Below are 26,660 nucleotides of genomic sequence, written 5' to 3'. Positions count from 1 at the left end.
ATATATCGAAATATATCATTGCAACTACTACAACTTGAAAAAAAAAAAATAATTGGTGGACATACATATATATATATATGTTTATATACATATATATAGGGGCAAATGATCAAATTTCTAATTATATAGGTCAAATTATTAAATTTTAAATATATAATTGAATAATTTTATGTCTATAATTTGATCATTTTGAAATGTGAGATAATTGAGATAACATTTTTAAGACGAGGCAAGATTAGTTTCGTTTGTAAAATGTAATGTGGTGTGACACCTCAAAAAATATCTACATTTTTGAATTAATAAAAAAAGAAAAAATCAAGAATTTTGTGGTCACACCACATGACTGATTGGCAGACAAAGTTTTTCAAATGATATATATATATATGATAATTTGACCCTTTTATGATTAGGCAAGATTATTTTAATTAGTAAATATGTCATATGGTTTGCCACCCCAAATCCTTAAATCCCAAATACATTCAAGATATTTGTATATATATATATATATATATATATATATATATATATATATATATATATATATATATATATATATATATATATATAAAAACACGTTACTTTGGTGAGTTAAACCATATGACATATTTACTAATTAAAATAATCTTGCCTAATTACCAAATAATGATTAATATGTATACACATGTGTTCAAGGTGTAAGTAAAATATGTTTTTACTGTTCACTTGACGGTTACACCACATGACATTTTCAATAAAGTGAAACTTTAAATTTGAACATGTTTTTCAAAACCATATAAAACCCAAAGAATACAAAAAGTACATTTCTAATAAGTTTTCTAAGCACTGAAAATAAGATTTTTTTTCAATATAGCCCTTATAATGATACAGTGACCCCAAAATATATTTGGACAGATGTATGAAAGTCATCGCAACCGCTGATTGTCAAAGGAACATCAAAGAAAGAAAGCATCAGTGAAAATGAGAGTTTTTCTGTTTACGTGTGTGTGTGTGTGTTATAGAGGAGTGTGTACTCACTGGCATGGTTTGACTGCCGTGCAGGGCGCTGATTGCAGATTGAGCTTCAGCGTGTGTGGAGAACTTTACAAAGGCGCAGCCTGAAAAAAAAAGACACACACACAAAGGTACACAAACACTTTAGCCACAGCGTAGAGAAGCGCATTAAAACACAGGAGAGAGGCAGAAAGCCCTCCAACGGTAAGCAAGCTTCTCCTCTAGAGACTGTGCTGATGCAACAAGCGTGCTATTTACTGCCACATGCCCATCTATGCAAACAAATCTCAAAATGCGGGATAATTGATATCGTTTTAAAACGCCGCCGCAGATATTCATCACGAGAATTCAAACCCATTTGGGATTCAAGAGCAGTCGTATTGAAAACCGTTGAAAAACCTGTCAAAATATTAAGGATAGGTCTTAATGTGCCTTATACAAGCGTAACGCGTTTTATACAGTTTTTATTTAAGAATTAAGCATTTTTGGCAGAAACAGGCTTTGAAATGAAACACATTAGGAGCTAAATGAAATGTAGTTTTCTTGTCTTATTGTACAGGGAATGGTTTGACATCTATCCTTTTCTTCTCTTCCATAAGACTGGATATTCACGGATCCACCCCCTAAGTAGCAGAAATAATCCTACAGCAATTTTCGTAACACTGGCAAGACGAAAACTCAGACTCCCACAGTGCTTTTCCAAATGCCAGGCTGTATTAGCGTCTTACAGTGTCCCTAAAGCCTTGGTGGGCAAACAGTGGAGTCTATAAAAAGTTTAATGTTCAAATATGTGCCTTTTCTCCATCTCTTAAGAGTCTTCAATGTTGAATGAGCGACAACTCAGAACAAATTGTTGATTCTTGGACAGCAAGAAATGTCTGCATTCATTTTTTATATTCTATTTAACAGAATATGCAAAGAGAAACATACAATGTAGGGAGAGTTTTGATAGATTATGAAAGTGGGTGTTACCAGTATACAGCATACAAGTCAAAACATGAACTGGCTTTTTAATTTTTTTTATATTGTTGTCTGAGGTCAACTTATGATGTTCGCTTGGTTCGTACATTCAAAAACATCAAGCCTAGCTCTTGAAATGCTCGGTTTTTATGGGCATTGAAGACTTGGAAGTAAACGCCCACTGCTATGATTGGATAACAGTTTTGCATATTATAATGAGTTTCATGTAATGCGTGAATCGGTGGGCGGGGCTAAACAGGCAGTGTTGCAGTAGGCGTTGATCTTCTTTTACGGAGGCGGTGTTTGATACCCTTTGACGTCATAGATCCCCACTTTGAAAACAAAAACAAAAACCACAGTCGTTCGCTGTGACTGGTGTCCATAAAAGCTTTTATTGGACTAACAAGGAAGTTTTCAGTTCTGAAACTGACATATATATATATGCCGCTAATCATTCACAATAAGACCAGAAATGTGTACAAGAAAGCAAAAATTTCACGTGACTGATAATATAACATCATGCCATAAAAAATAAAAAAGACATAATCCCACCTTTGCTGTTTCCATCCGGACCTCTTAGCACAGTGCACTCCTCAATGACTCCGTAGGGTTCGAAAAGACGGTACACGTCCTCCTCCGTCTGTTGTTTGTTCAGCATCCCGACGAACAGCTTCCTGTCTTCTGAAGCAAAGAAAAACAGAGCGAATGGAACGACTGGCGTAACCTCTCACCTACCCATTACCCACATACATTACTATTGTAAGCACAACCCAAATACTACTCAGACTTTTGGTCCTTGGCCAGCATGGGCAAACAGGGACTGCTTTTGCTTGGCCCATTTAGCTTGTGGAATGGAGTCGCAGCAGTAATTGTTCCCCGTGCCAAGTCTGTTCATTTTAATTTGGGGGATAATTGGGTTCAACCCCATGTTGGAAATGGTGGGTAGGCCTGAGGTGATAGCGCTAAGCTGTCGTGCTTAGAGGCTCGCTTTAATAGGAAGAAGCAGACTGCGAAGAGACAGCGCTTTCTACGAAACTCTGGAGGGTGTAGATAGACCGAGAGCGCCGCTCCCGCTGACCTGGAATTCAAACTAATACGAGTTGTTTTTGTCCCGTTCTATGTTTAGTCTATGGTAATTGGTTGTATTCACGGATAATACTTTCTTTGACCGAGCTGAAATCTTGAATGCAATACAAAAATGATTATCACAAATTATAAAGGGCACTATGCCAGGTTATACTGCCAAATCATTTCAAAACTTGACAACTTTTGCAAGAGAATCTCAGTGTAATATCCTATTGAATATTAGAAGGGTTGAAAGCATAAATTCATAATTAATTTAATCATTTAGCATTAAAAAGCCAGATTCTTGTAATTAAAAAATCTGTTACTAATTTGGTCAAAGTCAAAGTTTAAGTAAGCAGAACTGGGAGATTTTTATTTGCACTTATATATTTTAATTGCTCTTAACTTTAAATATTTGAGTAATCTAATGTATACATTTAACTTAAAATAATCATGTAATCTCAACTTAAAAAATGTAAGTAGTTGAAACTTGGTTAGCTTTAACTAAACAATTCAGTAAATGCTAACTTGCAAATTGGTAACAATGCTTTGATAGTATTAGTACAGAATAGCAATTGCTGAATGAGTACTTATCATTAATCTTGCTCACAAACATTATATAATCACTTAATTTACTCTCCCAGAGTGTCATGGCAAAAGCATGCTGGGAAATAGAAATCCCAGCCCACATTCAGTTAAATTTAAGTTTGTCTAAATTAAAAGAAGTAAGTTCATAAAAGTTAAAACAATGAAACCATTCTGATTACTTAAAATGTGTCAGTTTGGTGAACTCAAAAGAAAAAAGAAAGTTCTAAATACTCATAGAAGTTAATTTAATTGAACTAATTTTACCCAACTCAAACCGATTGATTGATTGATTTTGAGCATTAGGAGATACAAATTTTTAGCATACAGATACAAAAACATATTCAGAGTTTCACTCATAGACATCCACTTTTGCCATGTAGCCTACTGACAATGAGGTAACCTGTAGAAAAGAAGAGTCACTGAAACTGAATAATGAATAATGAAATACTGAATTATTTAACTATTTAACACAATAGTTTTCAGTTTCTGCACATTTTCTTTTTCCTCTAAAAGAAAAACCAAGGTTGGGTCAAAAATTGTGCTAAGTGTGTGTGTCTTGCTGCCTCAACTGAAGTGTGATCCAACTAAACCTACAACTTTATCATTGCATTGATCTTTTTGAATATGTGTCAATGAGATGGATGTGTCTATTGAGTCTACCTCAGTCTTAGTCGTATTGATATTCCTTCATTCGCTCTGGAACCTGGCCGGCTCCGTGTCTCGCCGCAGCAATGACGTGCTCTAAAATAATCACGAGTGTCAGCACGTTGTCTGGGGCTCGTGCGCGCTCTTTATCGTTTGTGGCAGGATCAGAGGGTATGTATCAAAATAGAGGCGATGCATTGTGACATCTGTCACGTTACATCGGAGAGCATTTATCTGCAAAAAAAGAAGGCCCTGAACTGGAAAATAAAAGGGCGGGGATGGGCCCTGGGGGGATCTTCCGATCTGAAGGTAGGCTGGTTAAGTTCCTGGACGGATTCGCATAGATGTGGCCTTGAGGTCTTGTCGTGCTTCTTGTGACGTCTCAGCTCAAGGAAACGGGTGATGGGACTCTGACCGGGCTGGATTAATGTACGAAGCTGACCTGTATGAATTTAATACAGCGTGTGCTTCACCTCAATATTTATGCCACAAGCGATGCTGTGGTAGCGTGCTTTAAAATACACCCTTGCGGCTGTCCCATGGCTGACAGCTGAATGGAATAATACGTATGGCTGGAAAGAGTGTAACAGTAACACACACTATAAATCAGTATATAGCATGACGACAACTTAAAAGAATGGTTCATCCAAAAATTGTAATTCTCACATCATTCCTAATCCCTATGATTTTTGTTCTTTTGTGGAAAACAAAAGACATTTTGTAGAATGAGGTGGTCGCTCTTTTACACAAATTATATACCGGTTTATAATTTATTTAGGAGTCTTTTTCATACAATAAATGAAGAGTGTAAGTTTTAGTCTCTCAAAAATGACCATGAAAGTAGCCAATTTTAAGTTGCTATTCAGTGAAGATTCTCTTGTGTCTAATCTTTTCACTGAATCACAAAACCTGTCTGAAATTATGTCTGATTTGTGAACAAATCATTCTTTTGAGACAAATCTTTTAATTGTAATACAATAGCGATCTGCATAATTTGTCGGATTTTGGGGGGAAGGGTGTGGGGGGGGGGGGATTCTGAATGATTTTGGGTTCATGAAATAATTTATTTTGAGTCAAATCTCTCTTTTTTTTTATCAAAACCGGCTTTGTCAGATTTGAGAACAAATCATTATTTGAGTCAAACCTTTTAATTGAATCACAAAACTAATCTGAACAATTAGTTGGCAAATCAGATAGATCCAGCTCTCAAGTTCAACTCTCTGACTTCAGTCTGTTTCTAACACAAATCTATCATATAACTATATTTGAAGTTTCAGTCCCCATTCATTGCAATTGCATGGAAAACCGCAACCAGCAGTGTTCACTATTTCTCTAAAGGAAATAAAGATGAGGGTGAGCAAATGATGACAGAATTTTGATTTCTGGGTGAAACATTCCTTTAATGCGTTTCCCTTTAAATCGTTGGATACTTTATTTATCACTTTAGCTATACTCCTGTTTTTCCATGATTCAATAAGCCGCAAAAGTTTTGAGAACCTCCAAGCGATTTATAAAATAAATCAGCCAGAGAATGTTTTCATCACTCTTTTTGACAGGGATGAGGGATAAAGCATCACCACAGGGCCGCCGAAAGAAAATAAAAACAGACACTGCGACTGACATTACACAGAAAAGAAAATCACACAATCACACACCAATCTGTTTGAGGAAATACTGGAATACAATACAGACTGCATTACATATAAAGGAACGTATGGAATAGCATCGCAATCTTGCATTATTCGACTTTTTTTCTGTTTAGTCAGATGACAAAAGGTTATGAGAGTCGACTGCAGTCAATAATGCAGTCGCAGTCCATGAATAAGCAAGCAAAGTGAGTTTATCGACAGCATGACCACAACAGATTCATTAAAAGGCACTGGAGCGTAACACATGCTGTACAGTATCATATTAATTTGAACTATAAGTGCACTTTGATAGAGCGTTCAATCACTACAGTGACATTAAGGTGCTGCAGCGTTCTCATCGCACGTTTAATTGATTAGCGCTCGTGCTATTTGCATACGTTACTCCCCTGTGTCCTTCATACTGGGTCCGGCCCCACCAGCTGTGATACCGCCTCAAAAAATGACTCCTATCAAGCTTCATCAACTTCAGCGGCTGGGAAGAGTTTTGTTTAATACATCACACATTAAGGGGTGAACAAGATTGCTAGCTTCATGTCTAAGGGAATTTACATGTGCGTCCTTGTGATATGACTGAGAGCAAATTCTTATTTGTTTAATATCATGAGTGATATTTGTTATCTTTATTATAAGAAGTATGCTGCTAGACTGCAGAATCAACACTATTAGGCATTGACTATATCTGGGAGTTTACGAGTAAATATCTTAAAGAGGACAGAATAGCCTATGGGATTTCATATATTTGATGCAACGGACCAACAAATATGATGATCCTAATGGCTACGTTCACACTGAGTTTTTGGGATTGAAACTAGTTGTCCAGTTCACACAGCAAGGGTTTTCCGAGAATGCGGTCGCGATTCCTGAAAATCGGTTATAGAATGCGGTTGTCACTCCCGTAAATTACCGAACTGTGTGTGAACGTAACCATATTAAGGACTCAAATAGGCTACGTTCACACTGTGAGTTTTTGGGATTGACAACCACATTTACTTACAGGTGTCTTGAAATGTACCGTTGTAGCCTCAAATGCTTCTGTATGAACGTGCAATGGGAGTCAAACCCATATTCTCTTACCAGTAATCATAGTGACTATGTGGACTATCTATATCAAAGACTATCTACATCTACTGTATATCAAAGTTGGCGACATCCATATAACTGAAAAGTTTTTCTCCAATCACTGTAAGTTACCGAAAGCGAAACAACACACGAAAACCTGCATGAAAAAAATCTGGTTCCGTTACACAGCAAGGATTTTCCGAGGATGCGGTTGTGAGTCCTGAAAATTCACAGGTGTGAGTTTGGTTATAGAACGCAGATGTCACTCTGTAAATAACTAAACTGTGTATGAACGCAAATGCTGTCATCCCACCATGCAAAAACTAATTTCCGGGAGATGGCACAACACCCCATGATATAAAAAAATATATTATACTATTATATACATTCAATAGTATTTGTGCGCCGAAAGTGAGTGTGATGAAAAAAGAGCCGAGGGTCTCCACAAAATCCGAAATGTTACTGAATGAAATGTAACCTGGGACGAGCTATGTGAAGCTTTGGAGGTGTTGATGGACTTCAATGTTTTGATCATCGTTCTGAATCCGATCTGTATGTAGTCTTTGACAAAAACGCTATTTTCTCATCTTTTTGCTCCAAATGTTGCTTTTTTTATGAACTTTATGAAAAAGAATGCATGAAGCTAGAATAAAACGGGTTTCTTTTTTATCAGAGGCTGTGTTTTTTTTCTTTCGATTTTTTGCAAATTCAGACATTAAAGGGCACCTATTATGACATTTAAAATGTTCCTAATGTTGTTGTGGGAGTCCCCAACAACAGTTTTACATGCATGCAATGACAAAAAACACTTTTGTTTTCGTATAATATGCATTTATTTTTACTTGATTTGCTCACCGACTCCCAAATGATTCGTTCAACGACTCGTTTTTCAAACCCCTCCTTTGCGCGACGCTAATCTGCGTTGATTGGTCAGATGACCCAGCAGTGTTTACATAGATAATACTTATTTTTAACACGGAGTGCAATGATGCTTTTATCAATTAAATTGTATTATAATAATGATTATAGTCCACTGCTTTATAGTTTGTAGTAAAAAACGAAAAATAAGATAAAGAATTTAATGGTATGTTAGCGAGCACAGCCCAGAGTTCATATGTAAAAGCACAATCAGTCTTTGTTTGCATTAGCCCGATGCATAAACATAACGTTTTTACAAAAAAAAAAAATGCAGTTACGTTACTACGAGGTATTACTCTATTCTTTAGACAACTCCGAAAACAACGACAAACACTTCACATATCTCAATACAATTGTCATTGAAGACCTAGAAGCTAAACGGTGCTTACACAACAAACAAAATAATTATTAAGCATGCTACATAAAATATAAAAGCAAAAATTATTAATAACACTTACAGGTTGTGATACGGAGGAGGAAGCTGATGCAAATACACTTGGAACTGAACCTTCCTTCAATATCAGCCGACTCGCGAATCCAAGTTTGATTGCATTTAAAAAGCAATCGTCTTCAAAATGACGCGAACAAAGCACAAGGCTCGGACTATACTTCTGTGGTATAGTGAATTGTAGCCACTTAGTCTTCAAATGCTCCTCCTTGGGCAGATGAAAAAAGTTTGCTTTTGAGCCGCACTTCAGAACACAGCGTCTCGTCGCCGTGATATTTTGTATTTCCCTGCTGGCCTTGGAGCGCAATAAGTGGGCGTATTGTATTCAAATAACTTGACAAGTTGACGTCATCTAGTCAGAGAAAAAGCTTCGGTCTTCTAACGATTCATAAAAATGACTCAGAGTCGACTCTCACTTTTGAAAGACAATAACTTTATATACGGTGCACTTTCATATTTCAAACTTTGCAGGATGTTTTTGTTCACTTAGATCTATGTTACACACTACATGAAAGGTACATTTCAAAATTCCATAATAGGTGCCCTTTAATACAACAAAATATTGGTGAAAAAAATAAAAAAATGCTGGCCGTGGCTGGCAACTTAAAAAAAAAATGCTGGCGGGGAAAGAGTTAATACCACGTGGACACAGGCTTTCTCTTTTTTTCTCTCAAAATACTCAGACTCAAATGCAGGACTGACAGCCTTTTATATATACAAGATATTATTATATACAGTACGAAAAACAGTCGAAGTGGAAAGGAGTAATACTTTTTTTTTTACTGTAACTACAGTTGTTACACAATATATAATGCACAATATATATATATATATATATTTCACAAACTAAATGCAGATTTTATGTTCTCTAGCCCTCCATTTTCTGAGGCTCCCACGAGCCCAATTTGGACTTAAACACCTAAAAAAAAAGATCATATTTGACAAAAAAATATATTATATATTGATCCTTCTGAATAAAGGATGTGAAAACATTACATCAACTGCAGGTTGATCTACCACTGAACGCTTGAAAGAGTAAAAGCGATAAGCCTAGACCGAATTTCTATCGCGTTTGTTGTTTTGTCCGCAAAAAGCATCCGTGGAGGCTCTCAAAACATGCAGACCATGTCCTGGCTCGCATGAGGAGACCCTGCAGCCGCGGATAAGCCGGGATGAGTGTGGGAGGTGAGCGGTCGAGTTTGTAAATTATTGTCCTGAGAGAGCCGAACGATAGTGAATCATCACTTTTGGCTCTCTTTTGATTTTGCACAGGAAAGAGAGTTTGTGGAGGTTGTCATGAAAACGGGCTGTCAGTCAAGCCTAAATGGGGTTCGCGGAAAGCAGAGGGTCATTCCTAAATCTGCTGTCGGGCACGCAGTGTAAATTCCATTGTCTGAGGCGGCGATAAGGAGAAATGATGAACAATATTAGCATCTTGATAAAAAGCAACATACGAATGAACAAACACATTAACTGAGAATTACCGGGTGGGCGATTATTCAACCGGAGACTGAGCAAACCGAGAGAAAAGCGTCCGGGTTTACCGTGCAGATAAGTGATGCAGACAGATAGGATGGGCTGAGATAGATTTTGCTGCTATTTCCACTTGGCAGACCAGAATCGAGCCTTTGAAAGCGCCGCGCGGCCCCGAACACTAATTAAAAACAACACAACAATTACCGCATGCAACAAAACACAACCTCAACAAACAGACAGAGAGGGTTAAAGTAATTAACCTACAGAACAAACCCGGTGGATTTTGATCCAATTCATTATATAGAACATATCTTGTTTTTGTACGAACACTGGTGGAATATTCGCATCCGTCAGGACTCTAATATCTGGCAGCGATGATCGGGGGCTTCGAGGTCTTTTGGCTGCTGTCGAACTTGAGACGCATTTTCTCAGCTCTTGGAGTTTTACCTCCCGTGAGTTAATCTGAAACAATCAGCCTCGGATTAGTTCACCGAGTGTTCGGCCAAATAGATTAATCTACATACAGCCACAGACGTTTGGCAGTTTCTATCAAACAGACGGGCATCAAAACTTAATCAAGGGAAGTAAAAAAAAATAAGTCAACAAGTTAATTTTCATAACATTGTGTGCCAGAGTTACATAAACCTAAACCGTTTATGTAACTTTGCCACACACAATATCGCACAGAGTTCACTTGCAGACAAGCAGGCCTGCTGGTACAGTTCATGAAAAAAGTTTTTGCAAATATAAAGCTGTTTTCCTAACAATCATATAAATGATATCACTTTACATTATAATAATGTAATTGTAATATGGTAGGATGGGATTTAAGCTTTATATTTAAATTTATATTTTTATACCCCAAATCATAATTCCAATTACAAAAATGCATTTTGAAATGTTAATTATTAGCATAATTAAATATAATTAAACATATAAATATAATTAAATATACCAATTATATATATTAGTGCTGTCAAACCGATTAATTGTGATTAATCACACCTAACATAAATGTTTATATATATAATTTTTTTATGACATATTTATGTTAATATTATATATAAATATTGCATATTTACAAACTTTTGTTACATGTGATTAATCGCAATTGACAGTTATACAAGATTAAACTCATTTTTTAAAGACAATTTTATGTAATTTAAGTTGAAATGACTTAAAACATCCAAGTTGATTGCAATCAAAACATTTAAGGCAGCAACTTTTTAAGTGTTTAATTCACTATAATTGCTTGAAAAAAGTAATTGGATGTTTCATGAGAAGTTCCATTTTGGCAACTTACCCCATACAATTGTGATAAAATGCCCCCAACAGAAGGTCAACATCTGCTTTAATCTTGTTGAGTAGTTTTGTTTTGTTTTGCCAAGACTTTAAAGTATGTGTCTACACAGAAAATATCTTTCAAAAATAAACCAAAACTGAAGAACAAGAACAGAGTAAAGTGTGACAACTAGCCTCCGTCTCCCACATAACAAGCTGTTTCAATAAAATAAAAGGAATGTTTTGAAATAAATAATGAAAAAATGTAAGTATAAATATACAATTATTTAATGTAGTTATTTAATTACGGTAATAAAAAAATGCAATACTAAAACAGTGTTTTTAACATTAACTATAGGTACTATATAGGTAAACAATAACAACGCAAAACAAGACCAAATAATGTTTTAGGAAATAATATAATTTAATAAAAACTGCTTACCAAGTATTTGACTCAGCTACACTAAATCCTCCGAGCGTTAACTAAGTGTACCGAAACGGCGCATAGTTTAATCTAAATAGATTTGCGGTATTCTGGTTGCGCCTGCAGTTAACTGCTAGGTCAACACATAAAATAAAAACAGCCGGCTGCAGAGATGGCCTTCAGACTGCGTGTATAAATCACAGGGAGACTTGAAGCAAATGGCCAACACATTTTCCATGTCACCATTCGATCACAAACGGCGTTGAAACGGGGGGGAAATATCTGTGCGCTCTAATAGCACTCTTCGATGGCTTATAGCTCTCCTGTAAGGTCCTATTTGAACAGCGAGGGAGGTATAAGACGTGGGATGTTTAAAATTCAGCGTTTAGAAAATTCGAGGTGTAATCGAAAGGAGTTTGTCCCTGGTTGACGCGTCATTCGCATTCAGTTGCGGCGGGAAACCTTGAACATATTAGCTATAACTGACCGCGCACATATAAAACCTCTCGTGTGTAGGAGTCTCGAGGCTAATATTCGCTCTCGAATGAGGACGTGGGGGAGGAAACAGTAGAAGAAACGGCTTAAAATATTTTATCTCCTCCGTATACTTCACGGCAAATTTACACTCGATATGATAACACACGTGAAATATGACCTGCTACCTTGTCGGCTTCAACGTATTACAGCAGGGTCCATAAATCTCCAGACCACCGCACGACGTCCACGCGAGCTGTAGTATATAAACATTTACAATACTGCAGGGCTATTTATACTGCCTACCTTCATAATGCCATTCGCCAGGCTCTTTGGAGTCGGTTATGATATGGATTTTGTTTTTCATTACATGTATGGCTGTTTCTATTACATAAACAAGTACAGCTTCTTTCTTTCGTACAGTAGCTGTCGTTTGATGTACATAACGCAGTTCCCAAACGGTCTCTTAATTATTTTCTAATTTTTCAAGCTTCACATGATTGAAACCCCTTCACTATAACAGACCACACACACACACTTTTCCTCCACAAGCCCCTCAACCACATTAGTTTTGGTTGGGTAATGAGGTAGCCACATGCTGTAGTGCACTCTAATCATTAACCTCTCCTTTCTTCCTTTTCGGAGGACACGAGACAACAAACTTCATTAAGAGGTTAAAAGCAAGCAGGCATGAGTCTCAACATCACTCATAAAAGCGACAGAGTGAAGAGGCCGATACGGCCTTCTGGGATTCTTCAAGGAGCAAAGCGAAGCTGCTACAGAGGACGAGAGGTGAGTGAACAAGAGTGATAACTCATAAATGATGGGGAGAGCCAGCATGGAAAGAAGAAGCTGGCCAGCCTGATAGCAATATTGGCTAAATATATATATATTTGTTGTTGTTGAAAAAAAAAAAAACCTGTTTGGAAATGACACACTTCCCCTTTAAGATGTTTTACCTCATATAATTAATATTAATGAACTAGACCAAGCCTAGGACAGCTTCCTATAACAACATTATATTCTTCATAGGTGGTCCAACAATGTTTTATGCCTAATTATTCTACTTTTATGACTAATAAAGTTAATGGCGTCCATTTTCAATTATGTTTCCATTTCGTTTTGCAATCTTATTTTTGTGGACTAAAATGATATGCAAAACACTCAAGGTAACATGGACTAAAATAAATGAATATGACATGACAACGCACCGACTACATTTAAAAGACATTTCCATTAAAAACTATGAGTGAAAGAAAAAACAAATCTAACTCTTAATTCTTTTATATTTGGAAGTCAAAGGACTGCACACAGCAGCTTGTGAACACACCGAGATTAGAGAATGAATATGGATTAAAAGATACATTCAGGATGCTCTGACCTCACGTGTAATGATGATTACAGTCGCACCTCTGACCTGACTAGACCATAGATAACATCTGTATTATGTATCAATAGTAATATCTGCTGACAGGAATGAGCTGGAAAGTGTGGACGGAAATATTACAAAGTATGACATAAGGGTATATTTAATAATAACAAACTTTGCGACTAAAATCACATACTGAGTATAGGTACTAAAATTGATGAGCAATGAAATTCGCAACCAACATCACATACTGAGTAGGTACAACATTTTATGAGGAACAAACTTCGTGACAGAAATCATATACTGAGTAGGTACTGCATTTGACGAGTTTCGAATTTCGCAACTAAAATTGCATATAGAGTAGGTACTCAATTTTATGAGAGATGAAATTCGCAACCAACATTACATACCGAGTAGGTACTACATTTGATTTGGAACAAACTTCACGACTAAAATCGCATACTGAGTGCGTACTACATTTTATGAGAGATGAAATTCGCAACCAACATCACATTCAAAGGTGCTACATTTGATGAGAAACGAACTTGCGAGCGAAATTGTGTACTGTCAGAGTAGGTAATAAATGTGATGAGGAACAAACTTCCAGAGACTCGCATGCTGTCTGAGAAGGTATTAAATTTGAAGCGGAAGGAACTTTGCTACCAACATCACATACTGAGTAGGTACTAAATTTTATGAGGAACGAATTTTGCTACCAACATCACATATGGAGTATGTATATATTTTTTGTATATTGTAAATGTTTTTTAGATATTATAGTATGAATGTATGTACTATGAATGCAAACTGGACGTACTACATCTGCCATGCTGGCTTTGTCGTGTCCTACGGACTTACAGTTGCACTTCAAAGCCATTCACTACTCGCAAGTTTGTACCTCATCAAATGTAGTACCTATTCAGGACGTCAGACAAACCATATGACTGAAAAGTCGCATGAAATATACACTCATGCCATACTTTGAATGTTTCCGCTCACACTTTCCAGCTCATTCCTACGCCGCTGTCTGCTGATATTTCTATTGAAACATAATAGAGACCCTATCTATGGACTAGTCAGGTAAGGGTTTAGGACTGCATTTAAGCAATCCTCATTACACACGAGGTCAGAGGATCTCGAATGTATCTTTAAATCCATATTCATTCTCTAATCTCGGTGTGTTCACGAGCTGCTCTGTGCAGTGCTTTGACTTCCAAATCTGCAGAGTTAACAGTTACAGATGGGAAAAATGCTGGATAAGGTAAAGTGGCAAATACATAAATAAAAACATAAGCCCCCGAAAGCTAGTCCCGTATCTCGGTGATTTCATAATAATGCAGGTTGGTTTCCTCCGTACAGTATACAGACTAAAATTACAGTGTGCTGCAAACTGATAAACCTTTACTGTAACTCCTCACCTCCTCTCTCATTGTCATGCTGTTTAATGCAGGCCGGAGAAGACTGTAGGAAATTGGCTCGGGATAGTGTAGTAGCTGAGAGACCCGTAGGCCTGACATTGACTTTGAGCAGATACATCTTCACTCTCTGTGTGGGGTGTGTAATTTATAGAAGTAAATAGGATAACTCAGCTTGACAGAAACATCCTGACTCGGTTATACCATTTAAAGCTTATTAGGATCAAGTCCAAAATAGAAGATGAACATTTCTGGGGGGTCAGACAGACATCTAACATAACCTGAGGGAATATCAACCATATTAGATTAATTAAGCAGATGTGGATGGGCCAATTACAGGTGACCTCATCTCAATCTGCACGAGATTTACGTTTGCAACTTAAACATGAAAAAAAAATGATGACATGGTATTGCCATGTCCAATGCTAAAACTTAAACCAATGGAAGTCTTACACCAATAGTTCGAAATGCAATAATTAAGTAATATCACATGAGAAAAATAAGTGTGATTTTGCTTTTGTACAGCAGTTCAATAAACAAGGAGTTAATATTGAGTACATTTCATATTAGAAACAACACTGTCAAATATTCCCCCCCAAAAAGCCAATGCAGATCCATTTATTGACAACACACAGTGGTGTTCCTGAATGAATCAGGGTTTTTGAACAAATCAATTGAGTGAATTCATTAACTCACTCATGAAGACAGCCACTTGTTTAGATCTCAAATGAATAATTTTGAACAAATCAATTGAGTAAATGATTCAATGACTTACTCAAAAAGACTTGTTTTGTTCATGAATGGATTGACTGAATGATTCATTGACTGACCCAATTGATTTATCCCAGAATGATTCAGAATTGAATTTTGAAGTGAATCGGTTGACTGAAGGATTTAATGACTCACTCAAAAGGCAAATTTCGTTCCTGAATGAATCAGGTTAATGAACTCCATGACTCATTCATTAAGACAATCACTTGTGCCAATTATTGGTGTAAATATAGGAATGCCATTGAATTAGACACAAAACACCAAACATATTTCTATATTTATTTGGTTTGATATTTTGTTATGTAATGACATATATTTGTAACTATGACTTAAAGCATCCAATTACTTTTTTTGGGCAATGTAAATGCAATAGTGGCCATCTTCATTGAATTAAGTAATTTAATCTGTGCAATTCCTACAAAATGTATGCCACACGTCATAACTACAGACTTCAAAACAGCTGGACTCCTGGCTTTGCACACACACTCACATCCACTGGTCTTTAAAGTACTAGGTTATGAAGGAGAGGTTCTTCACTGCCTCAGTCTTGTGGGGTTTTAACTAGCAAGAGTGCAGCTTCAATCCCAATGCTGCAGGCCTGCCTTTCCCATAACACTTATTAAAAATAGATTTAAGGGAGAGACTCTCTCTCCCTCTCCTCTTTATAGGCTTTATCTGCAAGCTTTGACAGGCCCATTTGTTTTGATTTTTAGGATGGTGTGCTTGATAATAAATTAAATACTGTAACTATCTATACATTGACCGAAATGTTGAGTGAGGTGGCTGTAATTGGTCATCGGCTGTCATTTCCTACCACTGTTCTGCCTTTGTACCCTTGGGTAGTTTGATTGTATTTGTGGTCATCGCATGGGAAAATATTTTCTCATATCGAACTGTCTTTATGATTTTCGATGAACCTGAAAATGTTGAATCCATAATTAAATATTACAGTATTTTTTCTCTTTATTGTAAGGGCAATTATATTTTAAATTGCATTCAAATTATCATCTATATCCATCTTCACATGATATTTTTGTTCATGAGGATACATGCAGTATTAAATCAAAGTCTGTGAGCCTTTACAATAACACAATGCACTTGTCTAAAGCACTACAGCAAAACAAAGTTTTGTGGCTTTAAGATAATATACAGTATATGCTAGTGTACTCCATTCACTTTAGGCATATATACACTGCCGTTCCAAAGTTTGGGATTGCCAAAGGCTGCATTTATATGGTCAAAAACATAGTAAAACAATTATACTGTGAAAAATGATTACAATTTAAAGTAACTGTTGATTCTTCAGTGTCACATGATCCTTCAGAATTCATTCTAATATCGTAATTTGGTGCTCAAGAAACATTTCATGTTGTTATCAATGTTGAAATGTTTTTGCTGCTTAATATTTTTGTGGAAACCGAGATAAGGATTTTATTAATCTTTAATGAACGGAAAGTTCAAAAGAACAGCATTTATTTCAAATAGAAATATGTTTCTAACGATGTTAATGGTTACTGTTGGTTCACTGTTTGATGAATAAAAGTATTAGTTAATTACATTTTTTTTTAAAGATTTAAATCTGAAAAATGGACCAAGAATAGTGATGACTGATCCTGAACTACACATATTTTCAATCCAATCAAATGCTTTCTAGAATGCCACACCCATACAGTAGCACCTGTAACTAATTAGCAAGCAGCAAATCAAAGTTCAAGTCTGTAATGAAACTAAAACCTACCGGCCTTTAAAAACAAGAGGAGCACTTATATGCCCTGCCTCTTCCTGCAAAAAAATAATAAATTAAATTTATCACTGTAGAATAAGCTAGCACGCTTGAAGAATAATTTTCCCCAGCCGTGGTTCTTTAGCCTCATCTAACCTTAACATCCTAGGATTTGCTATTGCTCATGGCAAGCTCAGCTGATTCTTACGATAGCTCTCTCAGGCCCTTACGAGTAGCCCTCAATAAGCGTATGATGAAATAGCAGGGAAATTTTCAGATTGTAGCATATTTCAGGATGAGAAACAGTGATTATGTATCTGCCCAGTGGGTACTTCTCATCTAATTTTACATATTTGCCAGGGATTTTTGACCGCTGAGCCTCTAGGGCCTCTTTTTTTTATTGACATTGTCCTTCAGCATTCCCAGAAATTCTGATTAAAGTCCTAATATCCAATAAAAGTCAGACTTTCAACATTGCTGCACCGTGAAGCTGGCTAAATTGGGCTGGAAGAATATCTCTGTCCAATAGCTCATTGCCCATTAGCCTCTGGGGGAAAAGTTTCACATTATTAGTGCTGTAGGATTTAAAAATGCTAAACTGCTGTAAAAATCCAAATAATTATATGGATAGGTTAAAGTTTAAAAAAACAAACACTTAGACTTGCCCTTTAACAGTGATCTATTACTATCTATGTGTGTGCGAATGTGTGGAGGTTTGTTGCACGGTAATGGCTTGAGGAAAGTTTTAATCTTTGCAGCGCAGAGTCAGCGCCTCATTACGAATTGCACCTCTTTAGCTGCAGAAGTGATACAGAGATGACTGACAGGAAGCAGAACGAGGGGCGTCTTGTATTTCAAATATCAATTGGCGGCGTCAGCGTTGCCGGGTAACGTGAGGGATTATCTGAAATTAGTTCAGTCAATTCATCATTACAAAGGGCAGTCCCCTCCACTGCTGATTAGTTATTGTACACACTTGTCAATTAAATCCTCCCTGGAGAGCACCACATAGGACAGGCAGTCATAAAACACAGAGGAGAGAGAGAGAGAGAGAGAGAGAGAGAGAGAGAGGAGAGAGAGAGAGAGAGAGAGAGAGAGAGACTGAGAGAGAGAGAGAGAGAGAGAGAGAGAGGAGAGAGAGAGAGAGAGAGAGAGAGGAGAGAGAGAGAGAGAGAGAGAGAGAGTGAGAGGAGAGAGAGAGAGAGAGAGAGAGAGAGAGCACAAGAATAGCATAGAACACGAGCAATGATGGGACATTTTTCTCTTTTCTCTTGTGTTTTTTTAAATGTGAGGAGAAAACGTTTTTGGCAATGTGTACATGAGCTTAAATTACACTTCAAAATAATGCTGAAGAAAATTTATTTATATACATACACTTTAGCATTTTACAGTTACATACCAAATGCATGTTTAACATCCACAAGTAGCTTAAACTATCAATGCTACTAATTCAATTATAATTTTTTTCAGTAGCATGACAGCTGCTGAAATCAAATTTGTGCAGTTTTACAATAACAAGCTATGGGTTCAACAAGTCTCAGTGTCACATAATATGACAAATAAAGTGGTATAAAAAAGGTGGCAACCATTCAGAATCCGTAAAGGCAGCATGGTTATTCATTCTTGCATTCAATGCTCTCACCTTCTTGGTAAGCAACGGATGCCTTTCACTATATTTGCTCTATAGCTCAGCAACCCGCTCAACTCAATATCACCAATATTTTTTTCCCCTTCACTCAGAAGTGGTGATGCTCCCATGAGGGGAGAGGGGAGAGGAGCTAGACTTCTATAAAGGCATAATGATGTGCTCTAAAACCGCAGGGGTGAGCGTAACCTTTCGCTTCGGAGGACGGCGTTATTAGACGAGGCAAAGTCAGCGCAGTCGTTTAAGTGTGTCCTGACGGTAACTGCTATTCCCATTAGTTCCTCTGCTGTCTGTTGAAATGCTGGCACTGGGGGGCGGGTTGGGTAGTTGGGGAAGGGGGGATTTGTAAGGGTGGGGGGAAGGGGGTGATGAAAAAAAAATGCCACCAGAACAAGAAATAATAGACCTCTGTTTCCTACTATTTCCAATTCAATTTCCAGCCAGTGACCTGAGGTAAGGAGAGGAAATCAATGCGAGTTGGAGGGGGGTGAAGGATTGGGTGTGAGGGGGAAGAGGCAGGCCCTTCTCTTTAAGCCACAGCGCATCCATCAGCCCACAATGTCAAAGTGACAATCCTGCTTGTCTGATCCGATGCGCCACATCCTCTTTGAGCGTAAATTAAACCTTTGAACCGTGGAGTTACCTGTGATTAATATATTCTCCATGAGAGCAAGAGGTGTGAAAGCCTTGATTGATCCCATACTGCTGCAGTTCACATGGGAACAAAAGGGTGGGGTGATTCCCGACTGACCCTTCTTGACAGGGGCTAGAAGAGCAGATCTTCCTGCCCTTCAGAAGAAAACGAAGACTGACTAGCACAGCCCCAATCCACACTTTAATCAGTTCATTAAATGCCCCTGTCTGACGAGTAGCCTGGTTTATGGGCCGCGAGAGTACAGGCTCAAGATGTAGCAATAAGCTGAAAGTATGAGGCAAGAAGGCAAGATGTTGCTCTTAAATCTACACACCCTGGGTTGATGAGATGAAGCCTGAAGCCCAGGGGGTCTGGGAATCAATGCAGGAGATGGTAGATGTACATCGGCTAATGATGAGAGCATCTACGGAGCAGGCTAGCCTAATGGGGCCTTGTTCGCAAAAAACGTAGACCACTGTTTTTAATGAGCGAAATCAGTCTGCAGGATGCATGCGGCAAACCTCCACAAGTTGTAGAGTACTGTACTTACCTTGAAAAGTTTCACACTATACAGAGGGCATATATGAAGGTCGTCACTGCATATACATGTTCAAACTCTCTGTGTATATACATTTATCACTGGGGCAGGTGACAGAGGCATTAAAACCCTCGGGGGCATTTGAGGGGCCTCAGCAGTAGAAAAGAAAAAAGGGATGGCTTAGAGGCTGCATAGTGTGGCACCAATGGCTCAGCCTAAATATGGATTCTTCTGTCTGTCACTTTTTTCTTCAAACAAGGCTTTCAAACGTCTGTTGTCTGAGGCGGTCAGAGTCGAGAGACCCCCGGCTCTAAAGTGGCAGTAAAGAAAAATGGAGGGAAATTCACAAGGCGGCGCAAGATTGGGAACAAACAGAAGAAGGGCCAACCTTCTAAAGCATGAAAGGCTTGGGATTTGCTTCCTTTTATAAAAAGACTAAAAGAAAATGAAAGGCTCAGGATTGTGCAATGTTATTTACCGTGTGTGTTTCTTATACTTGATTTTTCTAAAGTTGTCGGGAACCTTACTAGAGTAACTAGACCTTGTCTAGTCTGAGTTTTGGAGAGTTGTCTACTCTGAATCAAGACCTAGAAAAAGTCTAACTTGCCAGTGGCTTACAAATATCTTTGTTGTCCTTTCCCTCTGTATAACTATTCTAAGTCTTGGAAACTAACTTTTCTTGGAGTTTGTATTCCCCTAGATGCCCTTTCTGCATAACAGAGAGCAATAACGTGTCTAAGTAGACTTGAGATTGAGTACATGTGCGTGTGCATGCTTGCATTAGATGGATCCCTACTGTTACTAATCGGCAGCGTATTAGCCTTGAGAGGCACACCACTGTCTCAGATACCAGAGTGACTGTAAAGAATAACTGTTGCTGGGCTACAATAGCAGACTGCTGTTGAGAACACACTCTAAGACCAAAACCAAATGTTCCATAGAAACAGCTGTGAAAGGCATCTCCTGATTGGTTTTGAAACATCCTTTCATGGCATCAACTCTGTTGAGCAAGTTGAGCATGCTTAAGAGATGTTGCTTCCCTGTAACACTAATAATCTCCATTTCTGCAATGAATATTTCTGTGCTTACTCTTCAGAGAACAGTCACAGACCTTCCACCTATGTTGCCTATGTGTATGATTAAGATCTCACTCCAGATGTGCATTATGGAGATGTTTCTGACACTCTGGCCAAAAATAAATATTTAATATTAAAGTCAAAGGCTCTGACCTTATATTCCTTCTTACCATGAGACAATTTAGGCTTGTCCTTGACACATGAGCAGCAATACTTGAAATATGTTTAGATTTGGAGCAAACATCAAAGAGACTGACTGCTTACTTTCAAGTAGTTTGCACCCGGAGGCTAAAACGCGGGTTCTGAGGCTGCTGCTCCCTGTAAATAGTTTGGCTTTCAGGGCTCAGGCACCATGCAAATTTCATTCCTCTCCTGCCTGCATGCTGCGATCACCCAGAGGTGCCACGGGAAAATCGCCTCACATAATAGACCTGACGATTACTTTGGATTCCAGGCTACTGATCGACGCTGTTGCAAAGCGTTGCTGCTTCAAAGCACAGCTCTGGTTGAAATAGATCAAGACTCTAAACATATTTATTTTACAAAGTCAAACATACATCATGTAACTGCCAATGACAATAAGACAATTCCTTTACAAGGCTAGAAAGCCGTGTAGTCAAAGCTACCACTTGAATTGCCGTTGTATTACTAGTCCACTTTCAAATAAATACTCATTATATTTGTGCCGAAAGCACTAATCATAACTTAAAATAACGCAAATAGCACAATATTACTGGGTCATAAATATAATTACTTCTAGTGCATGAAAACAATAACAAACTGTCCTAACATGTTCATATTGACTTGGGGCTGCTAAATTAAGTCATTCCGTTCATCCATTTAGAAAAGGGTCCATTTAGCTTTCATGTCATTAAAGATAATACAAAATTAAATAAATACCAACATGAAGGAGTTGCTAATTCCTCCCACAGGCATGTACACACAGAGCCGGTCCATCGATAAGCGTGCCCTTTCAAGGAAATGTTTTTTTCTTCTCCATATTCCCACATATCACACTGCATTAGTGCTGAACAAATTTCAGTTAATTACAAAGCAAAATGCTCCCTAGACCTTTTCAATCCTCTTTACCATGCTCAGCGGGGACCTGAATATTATTTACTAGAGTAGTGCAAATACATCATTGACAGTTTTGCGCATTTATGTCCCACAAACCCTAAGCAACACTTGTTTCTCCAATCTTGACTTTGACCGATACAAAGGCAGCATACTATTCCAGCCATGGAACTTTAATGAAAGCTTTTGCAACGATGCATCCTCCGCTTGGTTGGTCTAATGAGATCCCTAACTGTTCCTGCCATCTGCCAAGCTGAAGTCATGACATTAGCAATGCAGCCAGTCTGGATTCATCCATTTTTATACACTCTTTTCTCTTAAGTCAACAAAAGCCAAGGAACAGACATAGCAGTCTGCGTGCCAAACAAAAGAGCAGATTTTTTGCTTATATATCATTGCAACAAAAGGTCATCGGTTTTGTAGGTAAATGCCCATTCTTTCCTTCCCACTGATGACTTCTCACATTTCAAAAATGGTTGTACCCCCCAAAAAACCTACTAGTGTGCAAGATGAAGATATATATTCTGTGTTTAACAAGGGTGTGGATATACAGAGCTCTATGGTAAATTTAATTTGTATGGGGTCTCATTACATCAGCATTTTCAACCATAAGACACATAGCCTCAGGAGTGAAACTCTAATGTACTCTTAAAACAGTTTAGAATTATTGGCGGTTGTGTCCTACCATCTGCACTGGTTTCTTTGCACCAAAATCTTACTCTAGATAAAATTTTCTAACCGTGCCTGGATTTCGGTCTCCCACTGAAGATTTCAAAACAGAAGCAATTCTTCCTCCTGACTCTGAATAAACAGCATGTCCTTCAGAAGAACAGAGCTGACCGAGGCCATAAAGGATTAGATATTGTCTCCCCATTAGCATTAGCACTTTCCATACTGCTTAGCTCATTCCCTTTAATGGCGTCCCTTAGCTCAGGATTACCTGTTTCTTTTGTCTCTGTTTATTCATCTGTTTGGTTGGTTGCCATTTTTGGATTGGCACTCTCGAAATCCTCTTATCAAATGAATGCCTAAGGTAGCACATGCTAAAGTTTCCACCCCTCCCCCATAAGTCTCCGATCAATGTTCCCACTGGAGAGAAAATTGAAAAAAAAAAGCAGTACGCCCATCGGAGACGGGATTAGGCCCTTTTCTCCCAACATGCTTAAATTGCTGTAATCTCCTATGCAGATCACATCTGCGGCTAATTGATGGATTTGCTAGAGGATCTGAGAGCGGCTCGTTCCAGTGTGTACTTGTGTTTATTTAGCCCATAGAGAGGCGGTTTGATAGCGGGGAGTGTTCTTCATCTGTAGACCACTCTTTTGAGAAAAGGGGGCTGATCAACAGTGACCTGCTTGTCAAAGAATCTCCAGACACTTCCCTAGGCCTGTACATAATTACAATGTTTGTGCGTGCTCTCCAGTGTGCATGTTGGTTTTGCATGAATAATGCAATGGAAGCCGGGTATATTGCTGTCGCCCGTATAGTGCGGATTGCCGGCCACCTCAGAGTGCACTCGTAAGTGAAATGCAGAACGGAGCATGGTAGCCGGAGAAATGGGTCCGATATACCTCCGCGCTTATGGAATAGTTACTAGCTGACAACTGCATTTTTACATGCGCTGTGTATGCTATTATCTGGTGATATGGGTTCATGGTTCAAAAATAGAGTGATCTGACATAACAGACAGCAACATTTCCCTGAACACCCTCAACATAAGAAGGCTTTTAGGCGGCGGAGCTGGTGATTATCGAGCCAGTTGGTGGGAGAAATTTTGAGCAAGTAACATATAATGAGCTATTATTCTCGTGGGGACCTGGGTTCGAGGCTGGGTTAGGTTAGGTCCCAGTCCCGTTAGATCCCAGCTTTCATTTGTTTCATTTGTTTTTCGTTTATATAAGGTCAAATATTCAATGCTAAAATGTATGAAAATGAGTCTATTCTAACGCATTAAGAATATAATTTTTTCTACAATGTATAATAAAGTAAAAAAGCCAATAAACAAAAAAAAGCAATAAAAAAATATGAGGTAAAGAGGGTTGATTCCTCAACTAATACTTGGTAAAGACTGTACTTGTCCATACGTGGCAAAACGTACACCAAGAGGGAAGGGGTTTGTGTGTATGGGGAGGAAGTGTTTTGACGGTTTGCTGAAAAAGTACAAATGCGAGTTGGGGGAGGGGCTTGTGTTTGCGGGCAATGATCTATTTTTTCGCCATTATCCGTGCTGCATACGTGGGGCTCATTTACATTCATGGTTATCCAGATAATGAAGCTTTCAATCCAGGGGATCCTGCGGTGAGAACAATGAACCCAATTACCTCCTGCCGCCTGCGAGATGGGATGGCAGACTCTGAGACAGATGGGAGAGGCTGCGGTCGGCCAGCGATCCAATCACATTTATCTCACTCCCCTGTTTCTCTCCCCCCACTGTCCCCAACCTTCCTCCACTCATGCTCACATCGCAACTTATCAACAGGCCAAGGCCAAAGCCCCGGGATCAGTATGTAGAACCAGCCCCTAATGCCTAATCCCCAATGCCAAAAACCTACAGTCTTGTGAAAATGCCAGGTCAAGCCTCTATACGATTCACCGTTACGAGTTGTTGAGTATACAGACTTTCTTTATCAACATCATACAAGCATCTTAATAAATGCTTCTGGTCATATTGTGAATAATCAGCCCGATCTCATCCTTGGGCGTCATATACTGACGCTTTTGACATATCGTCTACATCCAACGCACATGGCACCCTTTAGCGTCAATATGAGACGCAGATAGATATGGGCCAGAAGGCGCCTCCTAGCGGTCTAACCCTAACCCTACCCCAGACCTAAACCCAACCATAACCGAACAAAGCTCTCTGCGTCTCATATTGACGCTAAAGGGTGCCATGTGCGTTGGATGTAGACGATTTGTCAAAAGCGTCAGTATATGACGCCCAAGGATGAGAATGCGTTGGAATAATTCATTGGTGCATGTTACTTTGAAGAAGCTCATATACCGTAACTTGCTCCACCTCTGTAATGGCTTTCCTTTTCAGGTGACATCACCAAACCCTCCTTTTTTTAGCCCCTCCTCTCCAACCACCTGTCATTAAAGGCCACTTTTCACAATCCAATCTCAATATATAAAATAAAATGATCATCCAGCTTTTGTGTTTAGCATTGTTTCACTATAACACAAAAATATATTACAGACTTAATATAAATTTCAAACATTTCATATTTTTTATTCTTCCCTCACTCTTTTGCACCGCAATACAATGCAAACGTTGGAGAATGTGAGTGTTCAGTAAAAATATCTAAAACTACACTGCATAAGACTTGTTTTCACAGATTATATTTTGTTTTACTTGTTTTAAGAATACAGTAAGTGAATAAAATCTGCCGGTGCATTAAGTATTCAAGTATTCATCAAGCATTTTAGGTATTTTAGAAAACACAAAAATGCTTTCTAAAAACGCATTAAAAAGTTATTGTTTTGCAGCGAATTAAATGTGATGATGCATTTTTCTATACTAACAAAATACATACAAGCTTGAGTTTTTTATTTTAGGCCTCCTAAATTCTCTTTTCTGAGTTTTTGACAAACCATTTATAAGACTGACAAATATCGCCGCTAAAAAGCATCAAATCATGTTACAACATAAATATTTCATAACAAACACAACCTATTTACGTTAAACACTCCATCAAACCTTCCAAGTGGATCGTTAAAACCTCTTAAGTCTCCTCCGTATTATTATTGTGTCCCATGTGAGATCCTAATGTTTGACTAGAACTGTTATCGGCTTCACCTGTTATTTCATCACAAAAGCATCGTTTATTACATTACACTTATTCTCCTCGGCTGATGACAGCTGACTGGAACAAAGAATAAATATAGCCGAGAGAGTGGATGGAAAAGGGCCCAAACAGCAGTTTCCTGGCAGCACCGGTAGGCAGGCGAGGCTTGGAGGAGATGACAGAAGCCAAAGGATTAATGGTCCCACGGGAAGCCAAGGTAAAGCACGCCGCTCCATCCTGACATCTTTGTACTTGTAAGAGCACACAAATTAACCAGGCGACACGGTGAATAATGGTCAGGGCGCTTCCATCAGTCCTATTTAACAATGCATGCAAAAGCACTAAATGCGCTTTGGGAGGGCGGCGGGGGTGCGACGCGGGAACGAAAATATAGAACAGTGAGAGGTTGAAAAGATCCCGTTGATGTACGTCCCATGTCGAGTTGTAAAGTCATCATTGAGCCTATAAACATTGAGCACTCTCAATATAATCCATTAGTGGCCGCAAACAATTTGCTCTATTTGGCACTTTATAAAAAAAATTTGTTTTAAACGACTAAATCTTTCATTAAAGTTGGTTTTTCATGTGTCTGTAAACACAGCAAATGATAATGGCCAGAAGAATATTTTTTAATGCGAGTACTCCGAATG

General features: G+C 38.2%; 1 protein-coding gene across 32 annotated transcripts in view; it reads right to left on the bottom strand.

The window, feature by feature from the left end:
• The window catches only part of celf5a (cugbp, Elav-like family member 5a), a 226,891-nt gene that overhangs the window by 33,841 nt on the left and 166,390 nt on the right, over window positions 1-26,660 (bottom strand). For 29 of the 32 annotated variants that reach the window (XM_079593235.1, XM_079593239.1, XM_079593215.1 and 26 more), the window contains 2 exons: window positions 2,503-2,631; window positions 1,015-1,094 (listed from right to left, as the gene is read on the bottom strand). In XM_079593235.1, the coding sequence (XP_079449361.1) occupies window positions 1,015-1,094; window positions 2,503-2,631 (209 nt within the window). The remainder of the gene's footprint in view (window positions 1-1,014; window positions 1,095-2,502; window positions 2,632-26,660) is intronic. The other 3 variants (XM_079593241.1, XM_079593240.1, XM_079593217.1) reach the window with 1 other exon arrangement.

This window comes from Phoxinus phoxinus, assembly GCF_949152265.1.
Source record: "Phoxinus phoxinus genome assembly, chromosome: 20".
Taxonomy (NCBI): Eukaryota; Metazoa; Chordata; class Actinopteri; order Cypriniformes; family Leuciscidae; genus Phoxinus; species Phoxinus phoxinus.
The sequence above is the reverse complement of the archived record's forward strand: the minus strand, read 5'-3'. Positions and strand labels throughout refer to the sequence as shown.